The 26,916-nt window shown below is 37.8% G+C and overlaps 2 protein-coding genes across 10 annotated transcripts in view; both read left to right on the top strand.

Annotated features, from left to right (window-relative positions):
• TMEM87A (transmembrane protein 87A) overlaps window positions 1–19,565 on the top strand; it is a 74,320-nt gene extending 54,755 nt beyond the window's left edge. The window contains exons 11-20 of one of the 4 annotated variants that reach the window (XM_071214134.1): window positions 2,125–2,218; window positions 3,665–3,733; window positions 5,517–5,625; window positions 6,763–6,821; window positions 7,554–7,657; window positions 13,381–13,454; window positions 13,874–13,935; window positions 14,566–14,618; window positions 15,129–15,159; window positions 17,445–19,565. In XM_071214134.1, the coding sequence (XP_071070235.1) occupies window positions 2,125–2,218; window positions 3,665–3,733; window positions 5,517–5,625; window positions 6,763–6,821; window positions 7,554–7,657; window positions 13,381–13,454; window positions 13,874–13,935; window positions 14,566–14,618; window positions 15,129–15,159; window positions 17,445–17,486 (697 nt within the window). In that variant the 3' untranslated portion in view covers window positions 17,487–19,565. Of the gene's footprint in view, window positions 1–2,124; window positions 2,219–2,982; window positions 3,059–3,664; window positions 3,738–5,516; window positions 5,626–6,762; window positions 6,822–7,553; window positions 7,658–13,380; window positions 13,455–13,873; window positions 13,936–14,565; window positions 14,619–15,128; window positions 15,160–17,444 lie in introns of all 4 variants that reach the window. The other 3 variants (XM_071214135.1, XM_058294009.2, XM_058294008.2) reach the window with 3 other exon arrangements.
• Window positions 19,566–20,844: 1,279 nt separating this feature from the next.
• VPS39 (VPS39 subunit of HOPS complex) overlaps window positions 20,845–26,916 on the top strand; it is a 47,243-nt gene continuing 41,171 nt past the window's right edge. For 3 of the 6 annotated variants that reach the window (XR_011648414.1, XM_058294000.2, XM_058294002.2), the window contains exon 1: window positions 20,845–21,126. Coding sequence is in view for 4 of the 6 variants with exons in the window: in XM_058294000.2 (XP_058149983.1) it covers window positions 21,054–21,126 (73 nt within the window). In the remaining 2 variants the exon portion in view is untranslated. The remainder of the gene's footprint in view (window positions 21,127–26,916) is intronic. The other 3 variants (XR_011648413.1, XM_058293999.2, XM_058294001.2) reach the window with 2 other exon arrangements.

Here is a 26,916-nt window from a genome sequence, read left to right as displayed (position 1 = left end):
GGTGGTGTAGGTTCCCAGTGCATAGTTCTGAAAGACTTGCTATAATAAATGGTTCTGAAATTTAAAAAGGTATCTGGAAAAGCTTAGATTTATAAAAGTTGGAAAAATATCAGTGTCTCATTTCACTCATTAGCATTCAAGGAGCATCAGCAGGAATACCTGCAGTATAGTTAATGACATTGGATCACTAAACTATTACTGATTTTACTCTTCCAGTATATTCTTGAAAGTCATTTTTTTTTTTTGGTGGGAAGAACATTCCTTCAGAAACCTTTCTGAAAATATTTTTAATAGAAAATGCTATATACTCGGCATTGCTCTAGGCCCTGGGGAATATAGCAAGACTTGGAAACAAAAGACTTGGAAATTACATTTATGGAGGGAGGGCACACACAAAAAGAAGAAAGCAAAATATCTAATGTGTCAGTGATAAGTGTCATAGAGCTAATAAAGCAGGGAAAGAACATGGGGAGTGGGAAGTAGAGCTTTCAATTTTAAATAGTGTAATCAGGGAAGGCCTCACTTGGAGGCATTTAAAGACCTCAAGGAGGTGAGGGAGCTATATGTAGAAGAGGGAAAGAAATACTGAGATGTGATTAGAATATATATTTTGAAGGTAGAGCCAATGGAATTTATTGAGAGATCAGATGTGTGTTGTGAAAGAGAAGAGGAATTAAGGATGATGCTACCATTTTGGTCTGAGCAGGTGGAAGGATGGAATTGACATCTTCTGAGTTCGGGAAGACCTTAGGTGGAATAGGTTTGGACCAGGTGCATGATTAGGAGTTCAGTTAGACATCTAAGTAGATAGGGGAGAAGAGGGGGAAAGTTTGTGCAGATATAAATTTGGTAGTCTTAAGCATGTAGATTTTATCTAAAGCCGTTAGACTGAATGTGATCATCAAGGAGGTGAGAGTAGAGAGAGAAGAGGTCAAAGGAGTGAGCCCTTGAATGTTTTCTGTTGTTTAGAAATCAGTGAAATGAAATAGAGTAAAGGTGATTCAGAAGGAGTGATCAGTGAGATAGGAGGAAAACCTGAATAATGTATTTCAAGGAGGAAGTATTGGTGTCCAGTGTTTCCGATCAAGTAAAATTAAAATTGAGAATTGACTGTTGGATTTAACTTCATGGAGGATGTTAGTTTACCTTAACAAGAATGGTTTTTAGTGAGGTGGTAGGGACAAAAACCTGACTGGTTCATGGAGAGAATGAGAGGAGAGGAATTGGAAACAGCCAGGTATGGAAAGTTAGTTCAAGGAGTTTTGCTTGAAATGGAATTGAGAAATGGGTTTTAATATTTTTCAGTTTATTCATTCATTTAACAAATATTTGAATATTTGAGTGCCTCTGATACATCAAAGGATTCTATGTATCTAGGATACACCATTGGGGGTAGGGTGGAGTAAATCCCTGCCCCTCTGGAACTCTTTTAGTGTTTAACAAAAAATGTAAGAATAAATATGTCTAAGTCTTAAGTATGCATGATCAAGGGCAGTGCATGCCCAGCTCTAATGCACTAATGAATCACCTGGGGATCTTTTTAAATTGCAGATTCTGATTCCAAGGATTTTGAGTATCAAGGATCTAAGGCCTTTCCTCCTTCAAAAGAAGTTGCTCAAAAGACTTTTCATATTTTTTTGGGTTTTGCTCTTACAAATATATTTGCTTAATAAAATGCAGTAGGACATTTGATGGTATTAAAGACTTAACAGATTTTTAAAAACTTAATAATGGTATTGTGATATGTTTAAAAAAAATCCCCAACTTTTAAAATTACATGCTGAAAATACAAATAAAACAATTAGACTTCTGGGATTTGCTTCAAGATAATATGGGAGGTAGGATGTGCATGGGGCAGGATTGGCCAAGGGCCTTTGAGTGATGGGAATATCACTACTACTTCTGAATATGTTTCAAAATTCTCCATAATAAAAAGTTTTTAAAAATGTAGTAACCAGGGTTCAGTTATAAAGCATTCACTGTCTTATGAATTTTTTCTCCCAAGTGAATCAGGTGCTGTTTATGTCTGTAAATTTTTGGTCTGTATAAATATGAGCTCTTGTTTCTTAGTTTGTCTCGGGGTTTGTTGTATTTATTTGTTGTATCTCTTTGCTTTCTCTTTAGGCCTCGCCTTGGAGTCACTCTTCACAAGGTTGTCGTAGCAGGCGCCCTCTATCTTTTGTTTTCTGGCATGGAAGGAGTCCTTAGAGTTACTGGGGTCAGTATTGTTTAATCTGAGTTTTTGTGATCAGTTTAGTTAGATTTGTTTTCATCTGATAAGGCAAATTGGAAACAGTCAACTTTGGGCTCTGTCTTTCAAAATGTAGTTTTAACTCATTTTTCCTTTTTAATTCGTCTTTTAGAGCTTTATAAATTAAATGTGTGATTAGGAATGAATGCTTTCCCATCTGTCCCCAAATTGATAATTATTTAGTTCCTCCTCTCAGACAGCAGACTCTTTCTCTTGTATAAGTGATAGACTTTGGAAACATGTGCTTACTGGTTAATCTAATATTTGTTTTAAAGTAACAGCGCTCTTTGTTTAACCAGTACCTGCATTTCAGAGCCTTTCTAAAATGCATCTGATTAAGTTGTATACCATTCTTGAGAATTACATAAATTTTCCCTTCACCAGGGAAAGAACCAAACATTGAGATAGAAGTGATGAAGAAATTTGTGTTAGAGCTAGATTAATGTGAAGACAAGGTGGACTTAATGGGTGGGCCATTCCAATTTTTAAAATTTATTTGAAAAGTCCTACTAACTGGAATCGCTGTTTAAATTCAAGGTAGTAAATGCTATAAACTTAGCTTTGCCCTCATGAAACTAGGCTCAATAAGTTTTGCAATAAATTGTCCCTTAAGTAAAGCACCCTCTTGATGCAATACTTTTTTCCAAATCACTTAGTCCTCCTTATGTAATTTCCTTAGAGTTTTAGCAGCTTTAACCCTCTGTGAATTTTTCTTCTTTCTCCTGCTGTAGTATTTTTCTTACACCTTGGCTGTAATAGTAAACCTGACACTTTCAGCAATTGATGCCTGTATTATTTTATGGATATCCTTTTAATAATGCCCTGGTCATTGGGTAATTAGGGTTATATATATATACATAGCATCTTCTAGATACACTTGGGAAAACAAGCAGTATAGTTTTGGGAACAGATAATTGCCTTAACTTTTTTTCGGGGGTAAGCACTTGTTTGTAAAATTCCATTGTATTTTAATTCTTTAATTCTGGTAATCAATAACTTAACTATATTAACAATGTAGTAATTTTTTTTTTTTTTTAATATGAGAATGGTCTTTTTAGAATCGTAACCAAAATTACAAAGATAGGAAAGTATTGATGGATGGGGCTTCTCAACACTATAACTTTTTTGGTGTCTTCACTTATGTTTTTAACATGATCTTAGTATGCCTTAGGGTTAGCAGCATGTTTCATCATTTTGAGATCATAATTGGTAATTTGTATGAAATGCTTATAGTTGTATATTCCAAGTGATGGTGTCTCAGAAGGGAAGAACGATATAGGTGCCAAGTGTTAGTTCTTTTTATTTTCTTTTAGTTCAAATGCTAACTTAAATAAATGCAGAATCATGTACTGGTTTCTTCTCCGTGCTTCTCTTAGGCATCTCTTTTCACTACCTCTTTTTCTTTGTCTGCAGGCCCAGACTGATCTTGCTTCCTTGGCCTTTATCCCCTTGGCTTTCCTAGACACTGCCCTGTGCTGGTGGATATCCTTCTCATTGGCTTGTTTGATGGCGGTCCATTTTCTTCCCTTGGAAATGGCTTTCCATTGATCTTTCTGCAAAGGGTTTTTACCAGTTTTGTTGATTACTCCTAAGTCTGGGAAATAGGTTATTTTAATTCTAACAACCTGGGGGCTCAGGTAAGCATTTTTTGTTGTTGTTGTTTTAATTTTTAAAATCACATCAGAAGTTAGTGACTGGGGACTAAGCACAAGATAACGCTTCTGTCTTTTATTTTTACATGAGAATTTGACCTTGAGTTTTGACTTATTGGTGCACCCCTCTTAGTCTTAGAATCATCAGCTGCTCTGGTTTCACTCTTTATTTCAGCCTTTAGCAATTATTAAATGCTTTTAATAATTGAAGATTTTGATAAATGAAGATTTTGATTCTTAAAATGTGGTCTCAGGAACTACATAGATTGTTTGAGTCTTCTAAAAATATATATAGGTTTAGAAGGTGAATGTTTTAACCCTTACAGAGTAAATGTTTTATTCCCTCATGCACACGCTGACTTGGGATTATCTGAAGATATCCATCCTTCAAAATAAATATTGATTCATTTGCAGGCAAAGTTTACCAGCAGTTAACAAATTTCTATGTAAACAATCTTTTTTCCTGCTTCTTAAAAATAAGCATTTGTCTATTAGGGGCTTGTCCTATTTGATGAAGGATTCAGGTTTTTGGACTTTATCTTTGCGAGGGTTATTTTAACTCTGTTTTGTTTTTTGTGTATTTCTTCTTATGTACATTGTACAAAATTACTATTTTGATAGAGTGTTGCAAAAATCTGAATGTGAACAAAATTATATGATTTTGTGAATTTGAGTGGACTGTTAAAATGTTTGAAGTTGAAGTGTCCTGGGTCCAAATGGCCAAAGCTTTTCTAGGTCAGTATCTTCCCCCAAGTGAGCATTGTAAACTACTACGAGTGTTGGGGGGATTGGCGAGAGATAGGTGGGACAGGCCCATTCTATAAGATAACCACTGACTAGGTAGCAGCCAATGCTCTTTCAAAGGACAGAGCAAGCACCAACTCCCTTATGTTCATATTTGCTCCTTATTCTGAAAGTTGGGCATGAAAGCAGAGATCCTCTTTAGTTGTCATCAGTTTTCCTTTTTTCTTTTTCTGACAACTTCTACTTAGGAATAATGTTCTGAAAATGGAGAGTCATTGCTTTTGGAGCTTAACTGCCTGGGATTCTCAATTGTAGGGTTCTCTTAATTCAGGGTAGCATAGGCAGCTGATAGCAGGTTCCTTAAGATAGTTTGAGGGGACTGAGTTTAGAACTCTGAGGTAGAGGGGTATTCAGGGCCCTGGACTGGATTAGCTGGGACAGTTGAGAACAGAGTTCCCCACATTAAAGGAGGAGAGAAGTTGATGTTAACTCCTTGCCCCTTGCCTGTTACTCATTTTCATTTAATCTTCCATTTGTCTATGTCTTTTTTTTTCCCATCTTTTTTGTTTTCTTTAGGAAGCTGCTTGTCTTTATTTTTCCTCTCTCTCTTTGTATTTTCCTTCTTATTTTTTCCATTCTTATTTTCTCCTGGTTCTATCTTCTCTTCAGTATCTCATTGAAATTGATGGCTTTCTTCTTAATCTTGGTGAGGCTTGAAGGTATTTGTGAGATTAAGGGAGAATAAGAGAACTATAAGGCTCTAGGAGCCATAGCTCTATTAGTATGATCCCAGATCCTCAAAGAACTTAAGGATTAATTTACTAGTTTTTTTTTTTTCCTGAATGTTGATTTCCTTGACCTGCAAACACATATTTATTAGCTTGACTCAAACAATGAAGCTATTAAAACTTCGGAGGAACATTGTAAAACTCTCCTTGTACCGACATTTCACGAACACGCTTATCTTGGCAGTGGCAGGTAAGTCAGGAACTTTCTTCCTTCTTAAATGAGATCCTTCTAGAACAGAGAATCTTAACTTAAAAGGCTATGGGTGGGCACTCTAAAATTACATAGACAGTTTTGCACATTTCACTTGGGGAAAGGGTTCTTAGCTTTTGTTATTCACAAAAAAAGTCTTTGGTTCAAAAAAGATTAAGAACCACTTGTTTTAAAAGTATAATAAAATAATAATTTCATAATTTCAGCTCTTCATATTTTCATCTCATTTCCATTCTTTTTCTGAGGTGTTCTTTTTCTTGGGACGAATTAGCTTGCATGTCAAATAGCATTGTATTCTTTTTTTAGAAGAAATTAACACTTGCTTTATTGGTTTTATTAAATAGCTACAGAATTTAATAGATTTTAAGATTAGCGTACATTGCTATTATACCTTTTATATATGCCCCTAAGGGTGTGAAAATATAGACATTAGGTAGACCATAGCCAAACATTGACCTTTGTACCAGGAATAATGAGGTCTGGCCTGTGATTGGAACGAATTATTCTGTTTCTCTTGCACTCATTTTTATCAACCTTTTTATCCTGTTTTTCACCTGGCTAGCCAAAGAGAAATTATTATTACTATACTAAAGATAAAGGAAGGAGAAAAACAATAATATTAGCCAAAGATGGCTAACAGGAGGCCCTTAGCTTTTCAAGTGTATCTTTTCTACCTCTTTTCTGGATTACCATTGTATTTTTTATATTATTGATAATACTAGAAAAAGCCATGTTGCCAATATCTTTTTTTCTGGTTCTGAGGGTTACTGAAACAACTGGATGATAAATAAAGCTACTCTCTAAGCACAGAAAGGGCTGGCAAGACAAAGTGGAGTTTTACCACTTTTTCTCTATTTTTAATGTTTCAGTATGTAACATGGACCTTGCTTATAGTAGGTGTACAGTAAATTTGTAAATGCAAGTAAATTTGCTATAAACTAGTAGTAAATTCAATAAATTTGCATTAAATGAATTTGCTAAAATAACTGATAGAAAGTGATTGTTGATGTTTTGGGGCTTAAGGGGATATGGACTTCCACTTAAAGGGATCAGAGACTGTAATAGGGAATGTAAACAAACATTCATACTCTGACTAGGTTTTTCATTTCCTGTCAGCATCTATTGTGTTTATCATCTGGACAACCATGAAGTTCAGGATAGTGACGTGTCAGTCGGTGAGTCATAAGCCTGTGCATTTATGAATAGTGTACTGTCTTACTCACAGAAGATAGATGTTAATAATAAGGGTAAGGTTCTTGTAAGGTGTGTACCGTACACAAAATTAGTGCTAAGTCTCTCATGGTGGCTTGGTATTGTAAGGTTTTAAAATTTTTCATTTGACTACACATATCCCAGTACTGAGAGAGAATTCTGTGATAACCACAATCTATCATAATCTATTTTCACCTAAACTAACAATTTTCAAACAAGAAATCCAGAGTACTGAATATTAAGTATTTGTAAATAATGCTTCTCTGAGTAGAAACCATGTTTTTAAGATCTGAATGCAAAGATTGTGACCACTCAGGTAAAGACAATGTGTTATTTCTTTAAAGGCAACTAAGATTCTGTTTTGGGGGCAGGGAGCAGGAAATATAAATGAAACAAAAAGTAACCCAATGTTACTTTCTCTTACCCTGTACAAAACCCTTCCCCCAAAGATTCTCAGAGCTATAATGAAGTGCTGGGTTCATTTGGGGCCTTTTCTTTAATACAGTAAGCACGACAAGGGAAAATCATATTTATTCACTCTGTATCCTCAGCACTTAGCACAGTGCATCGCACATAACAGGTTCTTAATAAATAGAAGTAGAATGAATATATAAGTTATTCTTGTTCTGCGGTAAGGGCTTTGTAGACAAAGTGCTAACATAATGTATATAAATAAACATTTCCCCTTTTCTTAGGACTGGCGAGAGCTGTGGGTGGATGATGCCATCTGGCGGTTGCTGTTCTCCATGATCCTCTTTGTCATCATGATTCTGTGGCGACCATCTGCAAATAACCAGAGGTTCTTAAACTCTTCTTATTCAATTGACCATTGGATAGCCATGACATAAATTAAGGGTGGTACACTGAGGGACACAGTCATATAGTGGAAGGAACACTGGGTCTTGATTCAGAAGAATTGGGTTACTATTTCAGCTCTGCTATCAACTTGCTTTGTGTTTTTTTGGCACACTGCCTCTATTTACCTCTCTGGGCCTTAGTTTCTATTTCATGTAAGGGGGAATTGAACTGATTAGATGAGCTTCCTTTCAGCTGTGACATCTTTGGTAATATGAGTATTCATATGGGTAAATAAAGATGGTAGATAGATTGAGATACTTGTAATGAGTGTCTGTCCTGCCTAGTGTCCAGGAGAAAAGAATAGTTTCTAAAGTCAGCAGCCTAGCTTATTTGTAATGACAGAGAGGGTAAAAAAAAACTTGTGTTACTGACTTTGGAATTAAAAATCCACATATGAATTTGCATCGTCCAACTCTTGACAAATCTCAGTTATCTAGGACTGGCTATCTTTGTTTTGTGACTATCCATGCCTTTGTTTCCTTTCTTTTTCCTCTTTTGCATTGAGACAGTTAAATGCTGCTATTATGCAGCCCTGCCACCAAAGAAGGAAAAGGGTGAGATGGTATAATTAAACAGCTAATTTTATACTCAGACATACCAGTAAAAGATTTGGAAAGAAAATAGGTGAGATCCTCCTCCTGTCCCATGAAAATAGCTTTGTTGTCTTTTCAGACTGTACACTTAATTAATATGGGTTTGGTTGAAAAGTAATTAAAAGAGAAAACGTGTGAAAGAAAATGAGGAGATCTGAAATTAACACTGTTCAGAAAGAACTTTACATTCTGATGACAGCTATATCGAACTGTTTTTTTTTTTTTTTTAAAGATTTATTTATTTATTTATTTCTCTCTCCTTCCCCCCCAACCCCGGTTGTCTGTTCTCTGTGTATATTTGCTGTGTCTTCTTTGTCCGCTTCTGTTGTTGTCCGTGGCATGGGAATCTGTTTCTTTTTGTTGTGTCATCTTGTTGTGTTAGCTCTCTGTGTGTGCGGCGCCATTCCTTGGCAGGCAGCACTTTCTTTCGCGCTGGGCAGCTCTCCTTACGGGGCTCACTGCTTGCGCGTGGGGCTCCCCCTACACGGGGGACACCCTTGAGTGGCAGGGCACTCCTTGCGCACATCAGCACTGTGCATGGGCCAGCTCCACATGGGTCAAAGAGGCCCGGGGTTTGAACCGTGGACCTCCCATGTGGTAGACGGACGCCCTAACCACTGGGCCAAGTCCGCTGTCCTCAAACTGTTGCTCTATTGCTTATTCAGTATGTCTATATAAACATTTTCCCTTCAGTTTTTTTTTTTTTTAATGTCCCATTTTCCTTCTCCCTCTTTTTTGAAAACATTGCTCCCGGCCTAGTTAATGTCAATGTTAACAGTATATCCTTCCACATTTTATTCCCTGTTCATATATTATATAAATAAATAGGTTTTGTCATTTGTTTAACAAAACTAGAATCTTCTTTACTCACTTAACAATACGTTGTGGAAATTCCTTCCGAAACAACTGGTTTAAATTGAACTCATCCATTTTTATGGATGGCATATTACATGGTATAGATATAATGATTAATTCAGTTATTTCCCTCTTGATGGGCATTTGGGCTATTTCTAGCTTGGGGTGTTTCATTGTTCCCATGACTACCATATGGTCCGTGATTCATCAGGACTCAGCATATAATTGCCCTTATGGGTAAAGTTTATTATAGCAAAATGTTAAGTCACCAAGGGAAAAAGACATGTATGGAATCTGGAGAAATCCATATTTTCTTTCCTTATGTCCTTTCCCTCCTGTGAAAGAACATATCAAGCATACTCCTTTCCCCAGCAATAACAACAAAAAAATGTAACTCATTTTCAGTGTTTTTGCTTAGGGAAATCCATGAAAGAATCAGGCCCAAGGTTTTTATTGTGGGTGGTCACATATGTATCCTCTGCCTAATGTGTACCAAAATTCCAGACTCCCAGAAGGAAAGCAAGTATTCCTCATAAATCACATTGTACGTTCTAGGCACTGTGCTATTCCCTTATTAGTTAGGGAACAGGTCAAATGACAAGATCTCAGACACCAGCCATAGGCCACTCTTGCAAGTAGGCCCTTCCAAAGTCCTGCTGTATTATCTGTTTTTTATGCACAGGGATATTAAAAATAGGAACAGGCTACAATAATGTATTAAATATCCTTGTGTATTTATTCTTATGTACTCTAGTACTCTGTTGCCCTGTTTTTTCCCCCACAGTATTTATATTACCTTTTAAGTTCTATATACTTTATTTAGTATACTTTCGTACTACTATACTCCAAATCCTACTCCCCACCCCCAAACAAATATAAGCTCCACAAAGACAAAGAACAGTTCTTAGCATATGATAGATGTTCAATAAATACCAGTTTAATGAGCAGATTTATGATTGCTGGATTCAAGAATATGTATATTCGTAATTTTTAAAGTATTACTAGATTGCATTTCAAAAAACTGAAACGAATTACTTATTTGCCAATGACTATATGAGAGGAACTCTCTTATCCCTTCCCCTACACCTCCCATAATTTTATTTTTTGCAGATCTGGTGAATGTGAATTAATATTTAGTATTACTTTGATGTACACTTAAATCTGAGTTACTTTTTTTTTTTTTAAGATTTATTTTATTTATTCCCCCACCCTCCTTGTTGTTTGCGCTCACTGCACTCTGTGTCCATTTGCTGTGTGTTTTCTATCTGCTTATCTTCTCTTTAGAAGACACTGGGAACTGAACCTGGGACCTCCCATGTGGTAGAGTGGAACTCAGTCACTTGAACCACCTCATCTCCCTGCTTTGTTTTGTGTTTCATTGTCTTTCTTCTTTGAGTCTCCTTGTTGCGTCAGCTCACCACACCTGCCTGTCGCGGCACCGGGAACTGAACCCGGGACCTCCCATGTGGTAGGCCGGAACTCAATCGTTTGAGCCATATCCTTCCCAAGACTAAGTTACTTTTTGTCTTTATATGTTTATTGGCCACTTACATATTTTCCTCCTGTGGATTAACTTTATATCTTAATTTTTATTGGCTTATTGATTTGTAGGGATTTCTAGTATATGTAGATGCCAATATTTTGTCTGTTACAGGCATTGCAGATATTTTCTCCTAATTTGTTTATTTTTAAATTGTTTTATGGTGTTTAGGTCATAGAGAAACTTAGAAATGTGAGATTTTTCTTTTTGAAAACTTAATGGTTTATACATTTTATGTTGTTAGAAATCCTTTTCTAGTCCAGAGTCATAAAGTTACTCTCCTATAATTTCTTTGAATAGCTTTATTTTTCATACTTGAGAATTTCATCCATGACAAGTGGTTCGATTCTCAGCTGTCTGTTCTCTTCTAATGTATTGTCTTGCTTATGCTAGTTTCTCGGTAACTCTTGGTATCTGGAGGTACTTAAGACCCCTTTTGTCATATTTTTAAAATCCAGACTTTACTATTAGATCTTTGCTCTTTAATGTGAACTTTAGATTGTTGGTTTAATTCTTGGAAAACATTTCTGGGATTTTGATTCGATTTTAATTTAATTTGAGGATTGATTAGAGACATTCATATTTTTGATAATTCCATCCTTGAATATGTTATTGCTCCATTTCTTTTTTCTTTTTTTTTCCATTTCATTTTTGAATATATCAATTATGTTTTGTACTTTCTTTTTAAATCTCATTTTATTTTGTGGCTTTTATGAGTTCTGTCTTTTAAAATATTATGTATGGCTTTTGCAAATAGGTAAGAATGCTGCTAATTTTTGCCTCTTCATCTTGTAACCATCACACTGTCCTATATTATCTTGTTAATTCTAATAGCTTCTAGATTTTTTCAGTAGACAATCATTTCGTTTAAGGTAATGACAGTGTTGTTCCTTCCTTGTCAAATAATCTTCCTACCTCATTTCCATTTCTTATATTATTGCATTGGCAGGCCCTCTGGTATAGTACTGAATAGGAGCAATGAGAGTACACCTCGTCTTACTCTGATTTTAAAATGAATCATTCTCAGGTATCATCAGTAACAGTGATATTTGCTGTGAATTTTCGTTAGTACCCTTTAATAGGTACAAAAGTTCCCTACTATTCTAAGCTTATTAAGAGTTTTTATCATGCAACGGAGATTTTAAAAACAAGGTAGAATAAAAATAGTAGGCAACAATAAAATGAAAAACTGCAGAGTGTGGTTAAAGCTAAAGCATTCTAGGAATTATTTGTCTGGCAGCTTCTTAACTGAGTCTCTTTGAAGTTGGGAAGGAAAGGCATGAGGTATCCAAGATCAGGCCTTTTTATTTTTATTAAATTGTCTTTTTTTTTTTTTAAAGATACATAGATCACAAAAAATGTTACATTAAAAAATAATAAGAGGTTTCCCCATACCTCACTCCCCACCCCCCTACTCCTCCCACATGAATGACTTCTTTCATCATTGTGGCACATTAATTGCATTTGGTGAATACATTTTGGAGCACAGCTGCACCGCATGGATTATAGTTTACATTATAGTTTACACTCTTGCCCAGTACATTCAGTGGGTTATGGCAGGATATATAATGTCCAGCATCGTCCCTGCAATATCATTTAGGACAACTCCAAGTCCTGAAAATGCCCCCACATCTCATCTCTTCTTTCTCCCTGCCCTCAGCAACTACCATGGCCAGTTTCTCCAGATCAATGCTACAGTTTCTTCCCTTACTAGTCACACTAGTTCTATAGTAGAATACCAGTAAGTTCACTCTAATCCATATTTTACTCATCTATCCTGTGGACCCTAGGTTGGTGATGTCCACTCCACCTCTCTATTGAGAGGGGGCTTAGATCCCATACAGTTGATGGTTGCTATTCTCCTGCTTGGAGATGTAGGCACTCTCGGTTCCCTGATGTGGTGGTTGAACATCTTCACCTCCCTTTTAGCCGACCTGTGCAAGTCTAACAAACCAGAGAGTAGGAGCTGCAACTGCTGAGGCTCAGGGCCTAGCTGGCACATGGCCAGTCCAGAGATTGAAATCTCCTGGGTATACACCAACCCCAACACCAACCACAGGTTCAGTAAAAGTGACAGACGAGGCATGTGTAGAAAGTTCACATCTAATCCAACTCCATCACACTCAGGAACACAAAGTCAGCTCTCCACTTGGAAACACATTTTAAATTACCTGGGACACAGAAGATCAGGCTGCCATATCTTAACTCCCAATTTGAAGGCAAAAATTTTAAATTACATGAGAATTTACTTACCTCTATGTGATGGATATTCTTCAGTTTGAAGAACATTATTGAATGCTTACTCTATGTCAGGTGTGGTACTAAGCACTTTATTTGTAACTTATTTAATTTTCACAAAACACTCCTGTGAATAACATTCCATTATTATCCCCATTTACAGATGAGAAAACTGGGGCACAGAGAAATTAACTTGTCTAAGGTATTATGTGGCTGAACCTACACTCTAAACCAGGATACTGTACTGCTTTTCCCTTGCTAATACAGGCAATTGACAGCTTTCTAAAAGGGAAGAATTATTTCATTATTTATTAAACTGATATTTGAATGACTATAATTGCAGTTTCAGTAACTAGTATGGTAAAATCCAAATAATGGAGGAGTTTTCAAAAATAGTTTTCTAATTTTTTCCCTTCAATTCTGTCTTCTTTCTGCCAGGTTTGCTTTTTCACCATTATCTGAGGAAGAAGAGGATGATGAGCAAAAGGAACCTATGCTGAAAGAAAGCTTTGGTAGTGATAAAATTCACTTTTTGTTTTTGCTTTAAATATTTTTCTGGTTTTTAGAAATAAGTATGACATTTCTGGTATCAAAATCAGGATACTTTAATATAAATGCCTTTATTATTTTATAACATCATTCCTCAGTTTGGTATTTGAGGAAGTTAGGGTGAAGAGAAAATAAGGATATGAAACTTAAAATGAAGCCAGTGTAAATTCAATAAATAAATGCACATGACAGGTCAATTTTACTTGCTAGAGATGAGCTAAAAATTTAGCTTTGAGCTTCACAGTGTAAGTATAAAGATAGAGTAACATTTGTAGTATAATTCAGAGTCAGTAAGCTTAACAAAGTTCTGACTCCATTTTTGCAATCTTTGCTGGTCTGTTAACGTAGTTTTAACAAGTCAGCATTTTCTTTTCCTCTACAGAAGGAATGAAAATGAGAAGTACCAAACAAGAACCAAATGGAAATAGTAAAGTGAACAAAGCAGTAAGTATGACTTCTTTTCCTCTTTGGTCTTTGTCTTGTCCCACAGCCCTTAGGGAAGTGCATCAGTTATGTATAGGCCTTAATGATTTTTGTACATATGCTTATAATTAGGCTTGCTTTTTAAATATATATTACATTCACATTTTTAAGCAGACACAATTGACTCTAAGGCCTAATAATCTTTAACTAGATGGTTTGTTACTGTGTGTCAATAAAAGTACAAGACCAATCTGCTGGTTCTGTTTATTGGTTTTCATTAATGAAGCCATAGTTTCATTAATAACACCCAAAGTTTTCTTCAGTCAGCAGTTGGTTTAGAACTGCATGTATCCACTCTACATTAAGGGCTGTAGAGTTTATGTCAGTTTTAAAGAGCAAAGCCTGCCTGAAGCAAATTCTTGGTATTAGACCATTGAGAAAAGAACATTTAATTATGTAGAACATCATTTTATATTTTTGTTACATAGTTTTAAAAAATAATTTAACGTTTCTGTCAGCATTCCCATTTACTATGTGAATGAACTACTTCAGAGTGACAAAATATTAAATTTAAAGACCTCTTTAAATACTTACTTAGAGGTATTATTCATTACATTTTATTAACAACTGATACCTGTATATTCCTATCAGGAAGATGATTTGAAGTGGGTAGAAGAGAATGTTCCTTCTTCTGTGACAGATGTGTAAGTTTTTGAATCATTACAACAGGAATCCTATTTCATAGTTAGTACTGCTTCTTTTAAATTATCAATACTTTGGCTGAAGAGCATACGGATGAGAATGCTTGTAAATTAACTTTAAAAGAGAAGTAAATATAAAGGATTAGGAATGATTTATAGACAAAAGCCTATGGAATTATATGTTCAAATGTTATTTCTCCTTAGAAAGATTTAGCTATGTCTTCTTAAGATTAATTTATAGTTTTTGAGTTTTGAGTTCCAGGGCTATAATTTTCTTGAAACATTAGCGCTTTTAGAATGCAGGAGCTATATATGTATATTTTTACATATATAACATTTATATATGGTTTTTGTATTTGTGGGGGTTTTTTTCCCTCCTGAAAGGACCATTAATAAGATGTAAATCTTAGATAATAACAGAAAAGCTTCACATTGTACTCATTCTACTCTTCTTTGTAAACCATTTAGAGCTCCATTTCACATTGTCCAATTTGGTGCTTTTTCTCTTTGCAGAGCACTTCCAGCCCTTCTTGATTCAGATGAGGTTAGTAATCAAATCACGTGCATAAACTGATCTGGTGACTTAATAGGAAGTCATGAGTCTTCTTTTTAGGAAGATTTTTTCATATTTGATTCAGTAATCACCTGAAAAATTATAGTTGGTATAGTTGAAAAGGATAAGAACTGAATTATTAATATCAGAACATAGACATTCAAAAAAATTACCTTTCTGCACATATGCACATGTCCTCCTTATCTTTTCCAAACTTATATGGTTATACTTGAGAATGCTTTTGTTTAGATTGCATAACTTCCACTGTCTAGTTTCTTTATCCTTCAGAAATTCAAATTTAACCCTAGTCTAGGCAAAAATGATAAGGAAGGAAAAGTATTGAGAAAGTAATACAATAGACCAAAACAAAATATAAATTACTTAAAATGACCTACTATTTTGTTATCTGTCACTATTTTCTTCAGATAATTAAAATTATAGTTAATACTACTGTTGTTTTGTTAACTTTTTAATAAACTTCCACATAGTTCATCTAGAAGCCTTCAAATGAAGTCTTAAGTGAGAATATAGTCTGGGTTCATGGGTACTAGTTCTAGAGAGAATTTGAATACTAGGTTGTTCCAGAGCCTCTTGATTGCAGAAAGCCATTTGGAAGTACCTTGACTGATTCATACTCAAGTTGGGATCGGTTGCTATTAAAATGGTTTGTGCATTCCCACTGACCTGCTTTGTGATACAGCACACAGTGTCACATGCCTTTACTGTTGTATGCATTGAAATAATTTTAAACCCAATTTTTCAGATTTAAACTTAGCAAAATCACATCTTGCTCTCTATGGTGTGTTCTGTAGTTCCCAGATCATCCTACACTGATGTATCTGTTACTTCCTTTTGGGGCTTTTCTCTGCTAATTGCTTACTTTCAGTGCTTTTCTTTAGCTTCACCTCTGTATTTCAACCAGAGAGGACTGAGTCTGTCCCAACTGCACCATTCCTTGGAATACAGCTTTACTATAGGACTTTCAGTGGCACTAACTTTACCCATCAGTTTATATTTTCCTGTGTGAAAAAGCTATGCAAGACTTTGCAAGTGTTTCCAGTAAATATTGAGCCCTTTCTGTTTTAAAACTGAAAAAGTACTTAAGTGAATTATAAGAGAATCAAGTTATATGAAAAACCAGGAGTGAAAACATTTTCAGATTCTTCAACAGCAACTTTGGAAGTCAGAAAATATTAGAGCAATGCCTTTGAATTCTGAGAAAAATTATTTTTTACCTAGAATTGTATACCCAGCCAAACTCTTTCAGCCTGAGGGTAAAATAAAGATGTTTTCACACAGGAAAAAATAAATTTAAAAAGTGATATCCTATGCATGCTTTTTCAGGAAAGTAGTGGGAAATGTTCTCCATAAAAAGGATGAAATCAACTAAGAAAAAAGGCGGCTTTGGGATCTAGGAAATAAAAGAATCCAACATAAGACAGGCGAGGATAATTTCCAGGGTGGCAATATAAGGAAGTCCCAGGGTACAGCTGTATGACAGGTTTGAAGACCAACCAGTCTAAAATAGAGCAGGAGAAGAGAGCTTCAGGAGGGGTATTTCTAAGCAAAAAGTGAAAAGGATATATTATCTGATAAGGTTGATCATATTGAAAAGGTATTTATGGTTCACTTGGAATTTGTGATAAATTTGTGATAGGTACTTAGCAAATCAAACAAGGAAAAATGAATTCTAAGGTAAAAACATTAGACAGGAAAAGAAATGGTAGTATGTATAATTTTGTTAAATGAAATGGGATACTGTAAATACTATTTTATTACCAAATGTAATTTTAGTGAGTAATATTTCATTGTAAGGATATACCATAATTTCTTTATACAGTCCTGTATTTTTGTAATTAAGTTCTTTCTAATATTTTTCTATAATGCTCAGCTGAGTGTTGCATTGGATGTCCTGGCAGCTAAATTTTGCCCATATCCTTAATGATTTCTTCCATTTAAATTCTTCAGTCAGAGGAGGTATACATTTTTATTAAAGCTCAATCTTATGTGAATATTAATTTAATTCTAATTGACTCTAAAATATGCAATTCCTTTTCATTTGTGGTTTAATGTCCAGAGTTTAAAGATTTTAATTCAGTTGATCTGGGTGGAGGTTGGGCAATCTTATGTTTCAAAATCTTCATAGATGGTTAGGAACATTTGCTCTCAAATATTTAATCAATTGTGGAAAATAAATGGTAGTCTTTGTAGAAGATAGTTGAAATATAGATGTTTTTAAATTAATATGTTTAGAATTAACCTTTTTTTTCCCCTAGGAACGAATGATTACACACTTTGAAAGGTCCAAAATGGAGTAAAGATTGGTGAGATTAGTAGTTGAAGATGGCCAATATCAGGGAAGAGATCAGCTTCTGTGTCAGGTTTCTACCATTGTTCCTCAGAGTTCATGGAGGCAGTGACTTCCTGATCTGTTCTTTGATCATTGTGCATTGGAGCTGGCGAGAGATGTCGGAACAAGGAGAACATCTTATTGAAAACAAGTCCATAGGATGAGAAAAACCTACACAAGTTTCTTATTTACAACATTGATGCCCCTTTTTCTCCCACACCCTGACATGGATGTTTATACAACTTATGTGTGTTGTTCCTGAACCTTCTATAACATTTCAGTTGTTTAATCTGTCAAACTAAAAAATTTAACATCTTCTAAAGGACGATGACATCAAGACTATAATATGCAATCTCCAGGAGCAACCGCCTGATTTTTATTTATTTAGGGAGTATGGTAGGTGATAGGGGGACATTGTTCGTTGTCTTTTCAGTTTCCTAGGAAGCCGGGGCTTACAATTTGCAGAGGTAGTTTTGAGAATAAAGGGCCCTTTTGAGTTAAAGAGCCGTGTTTCTATCAATGATTAAAAGGAAAAAAAAAAAAAAAAAGGAGAGAAAAACTGTTACAGTGTGATTCAGATGATCTAAAACTGCAAAATCAAGTGCAATTTTGTTTACAAATGGTGTATATTAAAGATTTTTCTATTTCAGAGGTAATTTAAAGAGAAATATTAGCTTAACTCTTTTGACATCTGCTATTGTGACACATCCCATTGCTGGCAATGTGGTGCAGATGCACACTCCGGGACTTTTAACTACTGTTTTGTAAGCCTCCAGGGGCAACACTGGTGTTGTAAGCAGTGCCATTCACTGTAGGTCCAGAAAGGCACTCCCATCTAAGTGCTTGTGAGTGAGCACCCTGCTGGAGGGACTGTAAGACTTTAGAAGTGGGAGCTTACTACAAAGGAAACATCTTCTGGCTTAATTTAAATGGTTATCCTTGAATGAGGTGGTATGGAGGCCCTGGACTGCTGCTCATTCTTTAGGATTGACTGTTCTTGTATCTGGTGTTGATTTAGAAACTGTTTATAAGAGGCATCACAAGGTGATGGGATTGATTTGAAACATTATATTTCTGTTTTAATAGTTTTATCCAGTTTTGCTTTCCCAAGATTTTTGTTCTGCATAAAAAGTTCATGTCACTTTTTAATATAAAAAATTTTAACAATATGAATATATTCTCTTTTTTTTCCCCCAGAATGTTCTCTTAAGATCCTTCTCCTCCCAGAGTCCTCCTTAAGGAAATCTTCTATGACTTTTACTCTAGGTAGTCCTATTTTCTATAGAATCCAGTGACCGACCACATTAACTAAAGTCCTAACTCATAACTAGAGTGAAAGTGTTAACATTTATGTAGCATTTCTCTATAACTCTGCTATGATGATGTTTTAAAAATCACCTAGGTTATATCTCTAGGGAACAAACAGTCTGAAGAATGGACTATATTCTCATGCTAACCTACTAGCAAAAGTTTGGTATTATTACCTTCTATACTTCTTTTGCACATTCAAACTTAGCAGGTGAATAATAGTTACAATGCATCAAGGAAGTTGGTTCAGGTATTTTTCGAGGCTGGTAGATATTGACTTGAGACTAGGAAAAAACTATTCTGTCAAATAGGATGGCATAGTACAAATTCTATAGGTTTCTCTCAAGACTTCCTATGTCATTGAGATTGGATATGGCATATCATTTCTTAGACAAGGTGCAGAAGGAATTTATAGTCTCACGCTGGCCTGTTACTTAGAGTTTGTATTGTTTACATTAGTCTTGTCCCTTGGGCCTGGAACTAAAAGGTATTAGACTTTCTTTCAGCACAGTATTTGATAAATCTAAATTTTTGAGAAGGTGATAGCCTTCTGTGGTGAAATCTAGCCATATCATAAGGAGATTTGTTTAGCATTCTTTGCATTTCTTAGTACTTGAAAATATTTTATGTGATTCTCACAAACAGCATTTGGTAATGATGTACAGATGAAGAAACTGAAAGATGAAGAAACTGACATTGTATACAAATAAAGTGCACTAGTACCAGTTTTCTGACGTCATGTCACAGACTAACACCTTTTTTTCTTTTACATTTTTGCTTTAAACCCAAATTCTTAATTTTGTTGTGTACTTGCCTTTTCCCTTGGGGAGAAACTGCCAGATACAGTTCTTGCAGACTCAAATTTAGTTTTGTTGGTATTGTTGCTTTAATTCTCCAGGGGGAATACCTCATACTACACAAGGACCAGAAAGAGGGTAGAGTTATGTCCCTTAGCTTCCTGAAAGGAATATCAGGATGTAAGAAAGCTTGAGAAAGCCAAATTTGTGGGAATGGGAAGAGCAATTGTAAAAAACAGTTTATTTGACTGACTCCCAAGAGTTATTCAGTTAACTCTTGTTACTCAAAATGATGTCTAAGGACCAGAAGCATCAACAGCATGTGGGAATTTATTAGACATCTTCAGTGAGGACCTTACCCTGGGCTTACTGAATCAGAATCTACGTTTTAACAAGATCTCCACGTGATTTGTATGCACAATAAAGTTTGACCATTGACATAAAACAGTGGCTCTCAACTGGAGCAATTTTGTCCCCAGGAATGTTTTGCAGTGTCTGAAAACATTGGTGTCATAACTGTGGGGAGGGTGTTACTGGCATCCAGTGGGTAGAGGCCAAGATTGCTGCTAATCAGCTTACAATTCACAGAACAACCCTTCTCACAACAAACAATTATCCTGCTCTGAATGTCAATAGTGCTGCATTTGAGAATCCCTGGCCAACTACAGTGGGGTACTCAGGATTTACAGGGCATGTGCTCACCTTAGGGGTTTACTAAAACATTGGACTCCCATGCAAACTTTTAATCGAGGAGTAGAATGAGGCCTGAGACTGAATTTCTGTCAAGTTTCCAGGGAATGCTGATAAAGCTGGTCCAGAGACCACATTTTGAGAACCGCCGGCCCAGAACAACCTTGAAAATAGAGGTAAGGTAAACTTGGGAATAATAATAATACAGCTACCATTTATTGAATGCTTAGGGTGTGTTAGGCATTGCTAAGCACTTACAACACTAGGTGGAAGGTAGTCAGTTTGCAGATAAGGAAACAGGACTTGAGAGAAGTTTCCTAAAAGACATCTAATTTCCTAAATGGCACATCTCCATTCCAGGTCTGGCCGACGCCAAAGCCCACACCACACTGCCTAAACTAGTTCTAAGATTAAGATCAGTGCGCCTCCTCGTTGTGCCCATGCCTGCTCGGGCCACAAGAGGAAGAAACTCCGGTACTAGCGAAGTAGGGGAGTCCGGCACCGTTACAACTTCGGGGGTCCATTGGAGCCAGAGCGGAAGGGGAGGGACTTCGACTGCGGAAGGGGCGGGATTAGCCAACAGGAAGTCGGGGGTTGGTGATGTTTCTGTTGCCTACGGGCCTTTAGTTGGTACCCGTGGCTGGATCTCGGTCTCCCCTTAACCGGGCCTGGTGTCCGCCCCAAGCCAGGCCCGGCCCCCTTGGGGTGAGACGGCTGCGGCGCTGACTCCCCTCGTCGCCATGCATGACGCTTTCGAGCCGGTGCCGATCCTAGAAAAGCTACCTCTGCAGATCGACTGTCTGGCTGCCTGGGGTGAGCCGAGGGGCCGGGGCGCGGAAGTGGGATCTGTGCGGGAGCGGCCCGGACCTTTAGCGATGCTGAGGAAGTGGTCAAGCGTCTGGCTGTGTGGGCTCCGGTCGCACGCTGTCCGAGCGGGGCTTGGGATGAGGGAGGACGGAGATGTGACCACAGGCTGTAGATAGCGAGAGCCTTGGAACTGCTTGGGAGAGCCCCAGGGGCCCAGGCATTTTAGAGACTTTCCACCTGTCCTTGCAGGCTGGAGGTGCGCTCTCCTTATTTGCTGCTCAGTTTTGGCCCAGTTTGGAGGGACAATGCAGTGGGAAGTTCTCAACCTGCCAGGACCTGAGTTTATCCAGATAGTTGTGTTGTTTCTAGGTGAAGGACAACACTATTTTTGTTGTTTGGTCGCTGAACAAGTTAGCACCATATGCTTCACCCATCCCACCCCCTTAGTGGGTAACTCAACGTTGTTTACTCTTAAAAGTCTTAATCTAGGCAAGTGGTTGATCTCTTTATATCCAAAGTTCCCTAACTGTCAGTAGAACATCATTCCACACTGTCATGAGACCTAACCAGTAAAACCTTGCATAATCCTTTTGGAATTAGCGAGTCCAGAAAGCAGAATCAGGCATCTCTTTTGTGCTCTGGAAAATAAAGGTTTCAGGAGTCCAAACTTTGATTCTTAATTATAAACACTGTGCTCTCGTGCATGAGTGGTTGTGTCTGTTAACAGCCATCAAGGACCAAGCAGAAATAAATTTATTCTGTCAGTGTCCAAGTCCTATAAATGAAGGACCTAAAAAGGAAACTCAGAACCCTTAATGGGATTTTATACTGAGTTAGGAACCCACAGTAGGTCTAGGGGAATCGAGGTGGTGGCTGAGATCCCTCCATATCATCTCTTGACCATGCCACCCAGTCATCGTTGAAGAGCTCTTCATCCTCTTCAGGAGGGCTTTTCCCCACACATCTTCATGTTAATGTCCCTCCTATCTTCAGCAACCTTAAGCCTCTTTAAAATCACATCTCCACAGTAAGCTGCCCTAGTCTTTTGGGTTAAGGTGTGAATCTTACTTCTTCCAGACATCTCAAGTAAACGTCATTAAATGTCAATAAATGTTCTCAGTAAAAATTAGAAATAGAGGAGAAAAAGAGAAATAAAATAAAATGAAAGACCTGACATTGCAGAAAGGGCTTTAGTCCTTTCTGCAATGGGCCCATCTCTGCTAGGCAGCGATACATGGATGACTAAGAAACAGTACCTGTTCTTCTGGAATACAGTGGGGGACACAGACATGAACAGATTTTGATACATGATAAATGATGCTAGAGATATGTGCAGCCTGTTATGGTATAATGGAGGAGAGGCACCCAACTCAGCCTATGATATATGCTCCTGAAAAGAAGTGATACAACTGCTTGGGACACTTGACTTAGCTTGTCAAAACCCTGACATGTTTATAGGAAGTTCTCCCCTGAAATTGCTGAACTACTTAGTACCTTCACACTGATAGTCTCTGGGACCATTATTACAGGTATTTCCTGGCCTCTCTCACCAACTCTACTGCATCACAGTAAAGAATCCCTATGTCTGTGATTTTCAGGAACAGTTTTGAAATGGAAGGTAGCTTTTGGTCTTCCTTGATCTCCCACCAAACAGGAGAAATGCCCTTTGCCTCCTAGGGTGCTGTGGGAGGTATTAGTCTACAAAAGGCCATTTCATGCCTCCTACCTCAGAACTGCTACAGTTTTAGACTTTAGCAGCAATATACATTGCTACTCCTAGTCATCACCTCTTTTATCTACATTGTGCCCTTAGCCTGAGATGGAAAAGTTCATCCAGGAACCTCTAGGAGCCAGATCATGGAGAGCTGGACAATATTTGAGCTCAAAGACTTAGAGTTACCATAAGCCATATCCTTAGAAATGGAAATGAGGAGGACACTAAACTCCAGGCTTGTATAATGCCTACTCCCTTGTCAGCATCTTCATTTGGATGTCTAGTAGCATGTCCAAAATGGAATTCTTTTTTTTTTTTTTTTAATTTTTTTATTTTTTATTGACTTTGTAATAATATTACATTAAAAATATATATGTGAGGTCCCATTCAACCCCATCCCCCCACCCCCCCCCTCCCTCCCCCAACAACACTCGTTCCCATCATCATGACACATCCATTGGATTTGGTAAGTACATCTTTGGGCACCTCTGCACCTCATATACATTGGTTCACATCATAGCCCATACTCTCCTCCATTCCATCCAGTGGGCCCTGTGAGGATTTACAATGTCCGGTGATTCCCTCTGAAGTACCATCCAGGGCAGCTCCATGTCCCAAAGACGCCTCCACCTCTCATCTCTTCCTGCCTTTCCCCATACCCTTCGTCCACTATGTCCACTTTTCCCATTCCAATGCCACCTGTTCTATGTGGACATTGGATTGGTTGTGTCAAAATGGAATTCTTGATTCCACTTCCCAAAATGTGCTTCTCCCCCAGTATTCCACATCTCAACAGATGGCATTTGTTTACTCAGTTGGCTTGGCCAAAAACCTTGGACTCATTCTTGACTTCTCTCATTCTCTTATCCACCATATCCAATACATCAGCAAATCCTGGCTGCCCCACCTCAAAAATAAATCTAGAATCCAGTCACTTCTTTCCATCTTCACTATTTCTACTCTTGGCAGAGGCACCATCATCTCACTTTAAATACTAATCACCTATGTTCAGTAGTCTTCTGATTGCTCAAGCTGTGTTTGCCTTTGTGCTGTTTTCAGTTTTTTATCTGCACAGGAATAGAGCTATCCTTTGAAACTCTTATCAGATCACATCTCTCCTCTGCTCAAAACCCTTCAGGGGCTTCACATCACAACTAGAAATAAATTCCAAAGTCCTTATCATGGCTGGCAATGCATGGCATGATGTGGCCTCGCTGAATTTACCTCCTACACTCTTTTTTTTTTCTTTCTTTGTCTTTATATTTTTTCGTGTTACATTAAAAAAATATGAGGGAAAGCGGACTTGGCCCAGTGGTTAGGGTGTCCGTCTACCACATGGGAGGTCTGTGGTTCAAACCCTGGGCCTCCTTGACCCGTGTGGAGCTGACCCACGTGCAGTGCTGATGCGCACAAGGAGTGCCCTGCCACGCAGGGGTGTCCCCGCATAGGGGAACCTCACGCGTAAGGAGTGCGCCCTGTAAGGAGAGCCGCCCAGCGTGAAAGAAAGTTCAGCCTGTCCAGGAATGGCACTGCACACATGAGAGCTGACACAATAAGATGATGCAACAAAAAGAAACACAGATTCCCCTGCTGCTGACAACAGAAGCAGACAAAGAAGAACATGCAGCAAATAGAGAACAGACAACTGGGGCGGGGAGGGGGGAAGGGGAAGAGAAATTTAAAAAAAAAATGAGGTTCCCATATACCCACTCCCACCCCACTCCTCCCATAACAACAACCTCCTCCATCATCATGGGACATTCATTGCACTTGGTGAATACATCTCTGAGCACTGCTGCACCACATGGTCAGTGGTCCTCATTATAGTTTACACTCTCCCCCAGTCCACCCAGTGGGCCATGGGAGGACATACAATGTCCAGTAACTGTCCCTGCAGTACCACCCATGACAACTCCAAGTCCTGAAAATGCCCCCACATCACATCTCTTCTTCCCACCCCCCACCGTCAGCAGCTACCATGGCCACTTTCTCCATCTCAATGCTACATTTACTTTCATTGCTATACACAGTAGTTCCAGAATAGAATATCAGTAAGTCCACTCTAATCCATATTCTATTCCTCCATTCTGTGGACTCTGGGATGGTTATGTCCACTCCACTTCTGTATCAAGAGGGTGCATAGATTCCACTTGGATGATGGATGCAATTCTGTTTGCAGTTGTAGGCACTCTTGGCTCCCTGGTGTGGTAGTTGACTTTCTTCACCTCCCTGTTAGCTGGCTGGGGTAAGTCGAATAAACCAGAGGGTAGGAGTTGAAAGTCTTTCGAGGCTCAGGGCCTGGTTATCACATGGACAGTCCAGTGATTCAGGTCCCCTGGGTATACCCAGCACTAATCACAGGTCCGGTAGAAGTGACAGGAGAGGCTTGTGAACAAAGATCACATCTAAGTCCAACTCCACCACACTCAGGAACACAAACTCCAAAGTAGGGCCAACTGAGATGGCCCTGAACTCCATCTGCCATGACCACAGAACCTGTGGGCCTCTGTAGCCCTCGGTAGAACCAATACCTGGGGTTGTATCTACTTTGGCTGTCCCTGGGACTCTGCTGAGGTGTGCATAAGGGCAACCCCTCTGATGACCTCCCAGCTTTTTTTTGGAGACTCAGTCATATAAAAACTCATTTGTTCTTTCCATTTTCCCCTTCTATTTAAGGTCAAAAAGCATTTTTAACTCCTGATATTACAGGTAGGCTGAGATATTCTGCTGGGCTGAGTTGACCCTTGCCTCCTACACTCTCAATTCCTGTTCTCTCTGGTACCAGGCACATAGTTGTCCTTGCTGTTTGATGAACACACAGTGCCAAGCTACCTCAGCCTGTGCACTTGCTCTTTCCTCTGCCTGGCACTCTCTTCCTCTACACACTACGTGGTTCTCTCTCACTTCTTTCTTCATGCAGCTCTCTGCTGGAATGTTACCTAAATCAATGGGACCTTCCTAACTATCCTATATAAAAGAATGCCACATCTCCCAATGCTGTCATCCCTTACTGAACCTTACCTTTCATCTTTTTAAAATTTATTTTCTTTTAAATGTTACATTAAAAAAATAGGAGGTCCCCATATACCCACCCACCCCACCCGTCCCACATCAACAACCTCTTTCATCATTGTGGCACATCGACTGCACCTGGAGAATTATCTTTCTTCTTATCATGGATTACTACCTAATGATATTTTATGTATTTAATTATTGTCTTTCTCACTCCACGTTAGAATATAAATTCCTTCAGCGGAAGGACTTTCTTTTATATACTTTTGCATCCACAGTGCCTAGAATAGTTCCTGATACATAATGGGTATTCGTTAAGTATTTAATAAATTAACAATATTAATAGTAGTAACTTCCATTTATTGAGTACTAATCTGTATTGCTAGCCCTTGTTCTAGAGGCTTTTATGTAATAACAATAACTCCATTTTCCAGAGGAAAAACCTGAGGCTTAGAGAATTAAATTTTTCCAAGTCCACATAGCCCATAAATTTGTCTGATTCTAGAGCCCAGTTCCTAATCCTTAATGTACATCAGAGTCTGTAAAAAATGAAGATATTTTTCTGTGTGTATGTATGTGTATGTGTGTACACCGTGAATGTAATATTTATATTTTCAAAAGAAACAATTGAGGGATAAACCAAATGAATAAATGGATGGAAGGATAGACCCAAAATTACTAAAATGGCTGTCTGTAGCAGAAGGGAGGAACAGGGTAGAGTAGACAAGGATGGAACCTAGACATCTCATAGTTTTAGTCTTGGAACTACTTAAATGTTTCATATAACTGAAAAAAAATCAAAATCAATCTCGAATCTCTGGGAACAGTGCCTGGGGACATGTATTTTTTCAAAATGCCAAGTGATTCTGATATAGCAGATCATAGGTTCATGCTCTGAGAGTCACTATTCTTTGTTATATGACCCAAAGAAGGGAAGTGACCAGGGCTTTACTCATCCCTGCATTCCCTGCAGCTGCCAGCAGTGGGCCAGGAATGGAATTGTTTATTACGTGGGGTTGGACCATGTTGCACTGTTGGATGGAACTTCATTAGGTTGATTATATGAGTAG

This window comes from Dasypus novemcinctus, chromosome 3, assembly GCF_030445035.2.
Source record: "Dasypus novemcinctus isolate mDasNov1 chromosome 3, mDasNov1.1.hap2, whole genome shotgun sequence".
Lineage (NCBI taxonomy): Eukaryota > Metazoa > Chordata > Mammalia > Cingulata > Dasypodidae > Dasypus > Dasypus novemcinctus.
This window is presented reverse-complemented; position numbering and strand designations above follow the sequence as displayed.